The sequence below is a fragment of the Chrysochloris asiatica genome, unplaced genomic scaffold (genome assembly GCF_000296735.1).
Source record: "Chrysochloris asiatica unplaced genomic scaffold, ChrAsi1.0 scaffold00010, whole genome shotgun sequence".
Classification (NCBI taxonomy): Eukaryota; Metazoa; Chordata; class Mammalia; order Afrosoricida; family Chrysochloridae; genus Chrysochloris; species Chrysochloris asiatica.
In genome coordinates, this window is record NW_006408528.1 from 21,404,454 (window position 1) to 21,415,040 (window position 10,587).

Below are 10,587 nucleotides of genomic sequence, written 5' to 3' on the forward strand. Positions count from 1 at the left end.
GTTTGGTTTGGAGATACTTGTTTGTTTTGGGGAAAGTCCCTTGCAGTCCTAACGGTCTGGGTTTCTTAATTCTTAGAGGACTCGGGCAGTTTCTCTTCTCCAAGGAGCAGTCTGGTGACCTGGACACCCTTTTGATAGTGTAATGGTTAACAGTTGGCCATCTCTGGAGAAGCTTGGGTTTGGTGCCACCTGGACCAGAATTGAGAATACAGGAGTGGGACTAGTGCTCCAGATTGTCCGGAGTCCGGAAACTGACCCCGCAGAGGTTTAAAAAGAAAACTAAGGAGCGCCAAGGGAGTGTGGAACAGGTGGCGCTGAGAGAATCAATTTACTGGACTTGGGTGACTAGCCAGGCCAGGCTCTCCGGAGCCCCGGCGGCTCCTGGCTGGTCGCCGGCTTATCAGCTGCAGCCAGCGTGGCCGATGGGGGCTGGCGGCTCGCCCGGGTGGGCGGCGGCCGCGGGTGGGCGCCCCCGGCGGCGAGGGCGGTGCGCTGGGCCCTTAGCCTGCGCCTGGCCAGGGAGAGAGCCCGGCGGGCGGCAGGAGCTGCTCCTGCGGGCCGGGCCCTCGCCCCCGAGGCTCCGGGAGGCGTCGCTGGGGCTGGACGCGCGTCGGGGGCGGGGGCGAAGCCGCGGTGAGCAAAGTCCAGGCCCCTGGACCGCAGCGCCCGGCGCGCAGCCGCTGGGCCACAGACGCGCGAAGTCTGAGGTGAGGAAGGCCCGGCAGCGGACTGCAGCGGGAAACCTCGGGCCGGGGACGCGGGGCGAGGGGGCTTACACCCGGGGCACTTTGCTCCGACCCCTCAAGTGGGGTGCGCGAGAAGACTGGTTGCCTTCCCAAACCGGGTGCACTTGGAGCTGAGGCTATGGTTTCTCCCTAGGCTGAGATGGAGCTCGAGGCGGGAAGGAACGGAACAGCCCTGCGCTCCTGGAGAGCAAAGAACGACTTCGAATCGGGCAGCAGCAGGTACATCACCAGCACCCAACCCGCTTTCCCGTTACTCGTGAATCCGGAGGGCTAAATTCGGTCCTGGAAAGAAGTTGTGCAAATCTGTTGATGCCTTTGCTCGTGGAGGCTTTTTTGTCTGAAGTTCTGACCTTGGCGTAGGAAAGTTTTCAGTAACCTCAGAGAATGTCATCCAGGCTCCTCTTGGAACAGGGTCAGGAGGCATCGGTTCTCTTTATAGTGCCTGTTCTTTTCTGTGCAAAGGAATTGGATCGTTATCTGTGTTGTATAATAATATTCGTTGTATTATATAACTTAATTTTTTTGCAAATAGCTTTCATGTACATCAACTGATTTTTTCATGTTTGTAGAGCATCAGGCTTCTGCTGTTGATGGTGTGCTTTCTTAGTGAAACAGAATCCCACTCCCTACCCCCTTGTCCTGTTATTTGTCTTCCTCCTTGCAGTGTTGGGTAACCCAATTAGTAAGGTAAGCACGGGTTTACTTGTGTTTATTTGCTAATCTGTAGTGGACAATTTCATTTTTTCACGCCAGAGATTCTGCTTCTAGTTATGGCTGGTAAACCTGCAACCTCTTTTCAGATTTACAATCCCTAACAAGGACGGAATGCCCAGCAAATACGGTAAACACGAAGTTGCTTGTGCTTATTTACTAATCCGTAGTGAATCCTTTCACATGTTTTCACCACATCAAAGAGTCTAACTTGGAAAATTTTTAATTCTCTTGACTTCGCTTTGATTCTGAAGGAAGGTGCTATTAGTTTGGGAGAGAGGCAGATGCCAGTCACACCTAGAAGCAGAATCTTTAATGTAGTGAAGAAATGTGGCATTGTCCACAAAAGATTAGTAAGTAAGCACAAGTAAACTCGTGCTTACTTTGCTGATTGGGTAACCCGACACTGCCTCCTTGTCTCACCCTTCCCCCTTCTCCCATGGCCCGGCCCTTCCTTATTTCTCCCCTCTGGGCGTTGAGATGGGGTGGGGGTGGGGGTTTGAGCAGCTTCATTCTTCTGCAACCTGAGCTTCCAAATCCGTTTTTGTTCAAGTGCAAGGGGGAAACCTCAGCGCTTTCTTTGCTTGTATGTCTTTCTCCCAGAGCTGGCTCTCCGCGTCCTTTTTTTCTTTTGATTTCGGGGGGGCCCTTGTTAAGCACTCTTCACAAGCCTTTCCAAGGGAAGAATCGTCAGTCAATGGTGTGTGTGCCTCTGCTTCCTCTTTGACTGTGGGAGTAGTGAATCATTTTCTCCTTTCGCCTCAAATAGTTTATGAAGCTATTATGGTCTCTGAGTTCATGTCAGGCCACCTAGAACTAATTGACTTGTGTCATTGAGGGATCACCCAGAGGGACAAATTTATCAAGTTCTTTAGTTTGTCCTCAAGCTGCAAGGGACTTGATTAGCTAACTGAAAATATGCCTATCTGATGTTCAAGTTGAAGCATTGTTTTAGTCTGTTAACTTCTTCATTCAGTGATATGGCTTTGTTGCGTCTCAGAACTGTGGTGTTTAATCATACAAATTTTTAGTTTTTCCATATAGAATTGGAAACAAGATGGGTAGTATTATTCCTAAGCAAAAAAACCGTGATTTCTACCAGCTGCAATTAGACTGGATTGACTATGAATCTATAAATAGATGGCATTTTCATGAAGAAGGCTATTTCTGTATTAGACTGACTGAACATAAGATCAGTGTATAAAGGAGCTGTCCTGCAAAAGTTGTAGTAACACTCCAGAACCCAGAGAAGTTCTCAGAAGCATAAATCATAATCTTGTGTTTGAAAAAAGAATGCAAAATTAAAAAAATTTTTAAAGAATAAGTTAAAATTTTAAGATATGAAAAGAAATGCAATTTTATAAAAAATAGAATTTTTATAAAAGCAGACCAATGATTACACATTCAAAAAAAGTTAAACCCATTGCAGTATCTAGGGCACATTTAGAGTTAAATTTAAAGTTTGTTCTAATAATGCTGCAATTGCTCATGGCACAGATTGGGGAATACATTTTAGTACCAGTGTCTTTCCTTTGAATTTTAGGAAATCCTCCAGATAATTTGGAATCAAGTCTATGAATAAACTTTTATCACCTACCTTGACATTAAGCTATAGAATCAAAATCATAATCCTCCAGGAGGTAACATCATGTATAGAGGACAAGAAAGAAATAATATACATGCTAAATAAGCACAAAACAAAAAAACAACTAATTAGAGAATTATATGCGGTGATGAATAGTATTGGGAAAAAATCATAGTTAAGAAAATCAGGAGTGCAAATGGGAGGTAACTAGTAATTTTAAGGTAGTTAAAGTTGGTCTTATTGAGAAGGCATTATTTGAGTAAAAACTTGAAACAAATGAGAGCACTGTGTGGGTATCTGGGAAGAGAGCATTCCTGACAGAGGGAATGGACTTTGAGATAGAAGCATGTTTGGTGTGTTCAAAAAATAGCACGGAGGCCAGAGTTGTTAAAGCAGAGTAAGCAGAGGTTGGAATGGGAGATATGGTCAGAGAGGTAACAAGTAGGTATATTGAATAGGGTCTTAGAGGCCAATGTAAAGTCAGTGGCTTTTATTAGGGTCTTAGAGGCCAATGTAAAATCATTGGCTTTTATTCTGATAAAAATGGGAGCCATTGTAGGTTTTTGAGCAGACAAGTGACATGCTATATAACTTGTGTTTTTAAATGGTCACTCTGGCTGCTGTGTTTAATCTGAAGTGGATATCATTGGAAGTGTAGAGAGTAGAAGGTTGTTCTAAAAATCCAGGCAAGAAACAATGGTGGCTTGAATCTGGAGATGGCAAATGGGAAAGTGGTAAGAAATGGTTGAAGTCTAAATGTATTTTGAATATATTTTCTGACACCAGAAAATACAGTGCCTCTACCAATTTTAGACCAGTATGTGGATTTTTTTTTGGGGGGGGGAGGGTTTTCTTAGCAAAAGAAGAATTTAACTAACATTGTCAATACACTAATCCTCCCATTGTGTGTTAGCTTCGTAAGGCAGGTTGACCACTTCACATTCATCCATATATCCATGTAGTACCTTGGACAGTTACTTTTGCACATGGTGCCTACTTAGCAGTATCTGTTAAATCGGATAATTTTGACAATTTGTGGATGTCACTTTGTATATTTGAAAGTACTGTAGTAGTTGAATATCATAGCATAAATTTATGTTTAACTAACTGAAAAACATTTTAAAATCATTTTTCATGCAAACAATTATATTTTTCAGCAGACAAGACAAAAAAAAGATGAAGAAAGTAAATTTGATTGGACCATTAACATTGGTAAGCTGTGAACTATTAAATGTGAATAAAACTGCCTTCATTCAAATTTGGTGTCTTGAATCAGTAGCTACAGAGAAAGTCTATTAAGATTTTAAAGCAGCCAGTATCCCCTTGTTCTGTTCCAAACAGGCAGCAATAGATTTTCCTTGCTGCGTCTGTGTTGTATTTGTTGTTGTTGTTGAGTTGACTCTGACTCACAGCAAGCCTATGCACAACAAAACAAAACACTGTCTGGCCCCACACCATCCTCACAATCAGTGTTATGTTTGAGCCTATTACTACACCCATTACATCAATCCATCTCGTTGAGGATCTTCCTCTTTTTTGTTGATCCTCCACTATACCAAAGGAGAGCTGGTAGCATAGTGGGTTATGAGTTGGCCTGCTAACTAGAAAGGTCAAGAGTTTGAATCTACTGGTTGCTCAGTGCTAGAAAGATGAGGCTTCCTGCTCCTGTAAAGGGTTATAGTCTGTAAAATAGGGTCTGTAAGAGCTGGAACTGACTCAATGGTACACACCACCACCGCTATACCATGCATGATCTTTCCCAGGCACTGGCCACGCCTGACTACATGCCCAAAGTATGTGTCTCACCATCCTCACTTCTAAATAGCATTCTGGCTGCACTTCTTCCAAGACAGATTTGTTTGTTGTTCTGGCAGCCCATTGTACTTTCAATATTTTTCTCCAGTGCCATAATTCAAATCTATCAATTATTCTCTGGTATTCCTGATCCATTATCCAGCTTTCACATGCTTATGAGGTGATTGAAAATACCATGGTTTGGGTCAGGCTCACCTTGGTCCTCAAAGTGACATCTGTGCTCTTTAACACTTCAAAGAGGTGTTTTGCAACAGATCTGCCCAGTGCAACATAGTGTTTGATTTCTTGACTGCTTCTTTTATGTGTTGATTGTGTATCCAATTAAAGTGAAATCCTTGACAACTTCAATCTGTTCTCCATTTATCATGATATCATTTATTGGTTCACAACAAAGTTGTGAGGAATTTTGTTTTCTTTACATTGATTTGTAATCCATACTGGAGGTTGTATTCTTTGATCTTCATCAGTATGTGCTTCAAGTTCTCTTCACTTCCAGCAAGCAAGTTTGTGTTATATGCATATTTCAGGTTGTTAATGAGTCTTCCTCCAATCCTGCTGCAACATTCTTCTTAATATATTCTAATTTCTCAATTATTTGCTCAGCATACAGACTGAATAAGTGTAGTGAAAGGATACAACACTGATGCACAACTTTCTTGATTTTAAACCAGCCAGTATCCCCTTGTTCTGTTTCAAGAACTAGGTCTATGTACAAGTTTCTCGTGAGCACAATTAAGTGTTCCGGAATTCTCATTCTTAACAATATTATCCATAGTTTGTTTTGATCTACACAGTGGAAGTGCCATCATAGCTTGGAATCATTATAGTTAACAGCCCACATTCTTAAGATGAATGATGAAACAGATAGGGACAGGCTGGCTGGGAAACAGGGCAGAGCTAACTGGTCTACAGAGAAATTGAAGATAACACCTGTTATTAGCACCATGCACACTAACTCATTTCAGCAAATGCATCTACACATTTGCTTTGCAATAAAATAAAATCAAAATTTAACTTAAACTTGCATATAAAAAGGTAATTATTAACACCACAGAAAATTTAGAACACTAGGAAAGCTATGTTTACATTTAGCTTCCAGGAACGTTGGTTAAATATAGTCTAATTATTAAGGACATCTGGTATGGCACTGTAGGATCAGCACTGGACTTCAAACCACAAAATGAACAGTTCAAACCCACCAGTTGCTCCTCAGAAACCCTATATAGTATTGCTATGAGTGGAAACCAACTTGACAGCACTTAACAACAACAACAACAACAACAGATTATATTTAAGATAGTTCTCAGTATTTGTCTGTTGATACAAGCCAAGTCAATGTATTTTTTAAAGAATTTTAAATCTGCTGTTTTGAATTTGTTACATATTGCAAAGAGTCACCCCAAGTAAGTGTCCACTTTGAGTAAGCATCGTGTATTTCAAACTATGACAGACATTATTAGATAGTTGTTGTTAAGTATCGTAGACTCAGTTCCGACTCATAGTGACCCTGTACAGGGTTTCCAAGGCTGTAAATCTTTATGAGAGCAGAAAGCCTCATCTTTCTCCTGCAGAACAGCTGGTAGTTTTGAGCTGCCAACCTTGAGGTTAGCAGCCTGATTCATAACCACTACGCTACCAGAGTAGTTAGTATTAAGTGGCACACCAGCTGAAAGCTCTAGCTTACTAAACAGATGAATGAATGACACCAAAACCTCCACACTCTCCAATGTTGCTGTGTATTTCTCATGTCTCCACAAAGTCCCATTTATTCTCTTCTTTCTTACACTTGTGATCATTTTGTGTCTTAAAAGTTTCAGAAAAGAGTTAAAAACTATGTTTTTTATTTAGTGTTTACAGAATAAGTTACAAAACTAAATCTGGTTTAATGCACAGGTTTTAAATCTACCTCTTTCAAAAAATAAAATGCCACAAACATTAAAGTAGAAACATAGAAACTTGCATTTGAAATTAAGTGTCACAAAAATCATTATTCAGCCTTTGAATAGACATTTCTTTTTTTCCTAGAAAAAGTAATTTTGTTGTGACATTAACATAATTTAAAATGTAAAGTCTGCAAAGTCTAAAAACTGCAAAGTCACTGCCATGGAGTTGATTCTAACTTATAACAACCCTATAGGTCCTGGTGTGGTACTGTTGGAAAGCACTGGACTACTAACAGCAAGGTCAGTGGTTCAAATCCACTAGCCATGACTTAGAAACCATTCAGGGTTTCTGTGAGTCAGAAGCGATGCAACAGCACTTAACAAACACAGTATAGATCAGAACTGCTCACAGCCTTTCTAAGAGTGTCAGTTTGTATGGAAGTGACTGCCTCATCATTCTTCCATGGTGTGACAGGTAGACTCGAACTACAGACCTATCAGTGAGCAGCCACATGCTTGAGCACTGTGATCCTAGGGCTCTTAAATACAAGTTTGTTGTTGTTAAGTGCCATTGAGTCTGTGGCAAATCATAGTGCCTTGTATTGGGTTTGAACTGACCTAGCAGTTAGCAGTCCAGTGCTTATTCTACAGCACCACGCCAGCACTCAAATATGTTTGTTTTGTTGTTGTTAAGTGCCGTAGAGTCGGTTCTAAATCATAGTGACCTTGTCTGTATAGGGTTTCTGAGGAGTGGCTGGCTAGTGGGCTTAAACAGTCTACCTTGCAGTTAGCAGTCCAGTACTTATTCTACAGTACCACACAAATATACGCTTCTGTTGTTAATAACTTTCAAGTGGGTTCGGACTCATAATGACCCTGGTTTTCCAAGGAGTGGATGGTAGATTTGAACCGCTAACCTTGTGGTTCAAACGCTGCAGTACCACACCAGGACTCTAGACCTGCCCTAAATTGTTACAGAAGCAGACTGCCACATGTTTTTCCTGCAGAGCAGCTAGTGGGTCTGTCCACTGACTTGTTGGTTAGCAGTCAAGCACTTTAACCACTGAGTCACCAGGGCTCCTTTTACCTTACAAGGGTATCACTAAAGAAAACCCTTGAAGACACTGGTCCCTGGTAGCATTTTTAGGAGTTCTTCCTGATCTACTTTTGACTTTACCTATTCCCCAAGGAGCCCTGGTGGTGCTATAGGGTAAACAGTAGCCTGCTAACCACAAGATCAGCAGTTCAAACCCATCAGACAATTCTCAGAAGAAGGATGATACTTGCAGCTCCTATAAAAATTCGCAGCCTAGGAAACCCTATATGGAGTCACTCTGTGTTGGCATCGAATCCATGGCAGTAGGTTTGTTTGGTTAAATGGTTTTTGGTTCCCAGGTTCCATTCTAAGCTCTACCTGAATTCTGATCTTTTGTTTCCATTGATAGCTTTGTGCATTTGACCATGGAATTTGCCATTTCCAGAAAGAACTTCTGGAACTCTTTGAGAACAGTTTGCACATTGTCTCCCTACCCCCGCTCCATGTGCTTCCAACCTGTGTGATGTCCTGTGGTATTGACCCAGTCTGACTCAGAGTCAGCCCTCAGGGACTCCATTCTGCCAAAGTCTGACTCATTATCTCCAGATGACCATTCTCTGTCCCCTAAAGGGGGTGGGGTGGAGAAAATAGGCAAAGGGGAAACTTTAGAAAGAGGGGAAGATGCAAGAGGTAGAGGGGAAACCAAAAAATGGAAAAATAAGAGAAATAAGATAGAGTCTGGCAGGCAGTCAGAGATGGAAAGAATAGAGAGAAGTAGCCATTGGTCAGTCAAAATTTTAAAAGATGACAAATAGGAGAGGACTGAAAGACAAGAAGGGAGAAAGTATTTGAAGTGTTATGATACTGCTCTTTTGGTTGGTTCTTGTGACTTCACTGTGACAGGCATTATCAATGTCTCATTGGCAGGCAGGACCCAGTCCAGTGTGCTCAGCATGACCCTTTATGACACTTTCTAATATCTTCCTTGTACTGTACACTCCAGAATGCCAACTGCATAGAATTACTTGAGCATTCCACACAGTTTCTAGAAGTCTTACTGTTCTAAGTCTAAACATTCCCTAAGTCCTCAGTCTTCTTCTACTAACTCCTTCTTATCCTTCAAGTTTCTGTGTGAGCATCATCTCCATAAGAAAGACTTTCCTAAAGTACATCTATAGCCAGTTGCTGTCTAGTCAACTGTCCCATCGTGACTTCATCTGTGTCAGAGTAGAACTGTATCTATAGAGTTTTCCGTGACTGATTTTTTTTTTTTTTAAGTAGATTGCCAGGTCTTTGTTCTATGGTGCCTCTGGGTGAAGTCAGACCTCTAGCCATTTGATTAGTGCCTGAGTGCGTTAATCATTTGCTCTTCCCAAAGACTCCAAGAGTACATATATAAGTAATCCATAATGTTTGTCCAGTTTCGCTACTGTGTTGCCTTTCAAAAGTTAATTTAAACCTTTTGTAGGGATCTTATCCTCAAAACGCATAAAATCTATTTTTCTCCTGATTTTAATTCTCCTCCTGAAATATTCTGAATGCAATTTTAAAGTATGTTGGTGTGTGTGTGTGTATGTGTGTACTTAATGTTTGCCTATAGCTGTTCTTAATTCACTACCTCAGGAGCCCAGAGACATTGAAAAATAAATCTTAAAGGAAATAAATCTGTAACCCTTCTATTTTATTGTAAAATGCAACTGACAAAATACTGATTAAACTGAATTATACTGATTTCATCCCAGAATGCAAAATAAGTAGTCATGAAATGAATCAATCAATGATTTGGATTAGAAGTGTTCTTTCCTAATAATTCATTTGTCATTAATAAATAAAAATATGTGCTGATTTTAAAAATTCAAAGAGTATATAATTTTAGGAAAAGAGAAATTCCATGCCACGGACTAAGATTCTTTTGTTTCCTTTGTTTTCTCAGTTTCGCTACTCTGATTGGCAGGATAAGTTACTCATGTTCCTGGGCACTGTCATGGCCATAGCTCACGGATCTGGTCTCCCCCTGATGATGATAGTATTTGGAGAAATGACTGATCGTTTTGTTAATACTGTAGGAAATTTTTCCCTTCCAGGTAAGCATTTCTCCACTATTTTCTAAAAATTTTATAGTATTGCTTTAGCTTAAGCCTGGCGTGGCATTGTGAGATAAACACTGGACTGCTAACTGCAAGGTCAATGGTTCAAGCTGTTCCTCGGAAACCCTACACAGGGTTGCTGTGAGTTGGAAATGACATGATGGCATTTTACAACAATGGCTTTAACTGGGTGAAATAGTGGAGATTTGTTTTGGCATCCATAATATACTTGGTAAATGATTTGCACATGTAGATGACTACAGATATTTTTAAGTAGAAGTTGTAAATTTCTCAGAGAACTCCTCAAATGAAATTCATATACATTTCAAGAAATACACGTATGCTGTTTGAATTGTTATGCAGGATGAGGAAATTTATGAAAAGTGTTACATATAAATAGAGAATTCACTCTACTTCAGAATCAGGATGTTGTTGTTAAGTGCCATTGAGTCGATTCCAACTTATAGAGACCCTGTATTGGGTTTCTGAGGATCAGCTGGTGAATTTGAACCACTGACCTTGCAGTCCAAACCGACTTTGTGGTCCAGTGCTTATCCTACAGCGCCACACCAGGTCTTCATAGTGGAAGTTTAAATGAAATATGGAGAAATGTGTCCCTCCTTTTAGTGATTTATGAAGGATTTCAAAACACTTCAGTTAGCATGGTCATATCTCTAAGCTGTGTTCAACTTGTAGATGTTTTCTAGGTTTCCTTTTTTTTTTT

The 10,587-nt window shown here is 40.9% G+C and overlaps 1 protein-coding gene across 3 annotated transcripts in view; it reads left to right on the forward strand.

The window, feature by feature from the left end:
- Positions 1–617: 617 nt before the first annotated feature.
- The window catches only part of ABCB4 (ATP-binding cassette, sub-family B (MDR/TAP), member 4), a 90,580-nt gene continuing 80,610 nt past the window's right edge, over positions 618–10,587 (forward strand). For 2 of the 3 annotated variants that reach the window (XM_006834327.1, XM_006834328.1), the window contains exons 1-4: positions 645–707; positions 880–965; positions 4,200–4,254; positions 9,710–9,860. In XM_006834327.1, coding sequence (XP_006834390.1) covers positions 886–965; positions 4,200–4,254; positions 9,710–9,860 — 286 coding nt within the window. In that variant the 5' untranslated portion in view covers positions 645–707; positions 880–885. Of the gene's footprint in view, positions 708–879; positions 966–4,199; positions 4,255–9,709; positions 9,861–10,587 lie in introns of all 3 variants that reach the window. The other variant, XM_006834326.1, reaches the window with a different exon arrangement.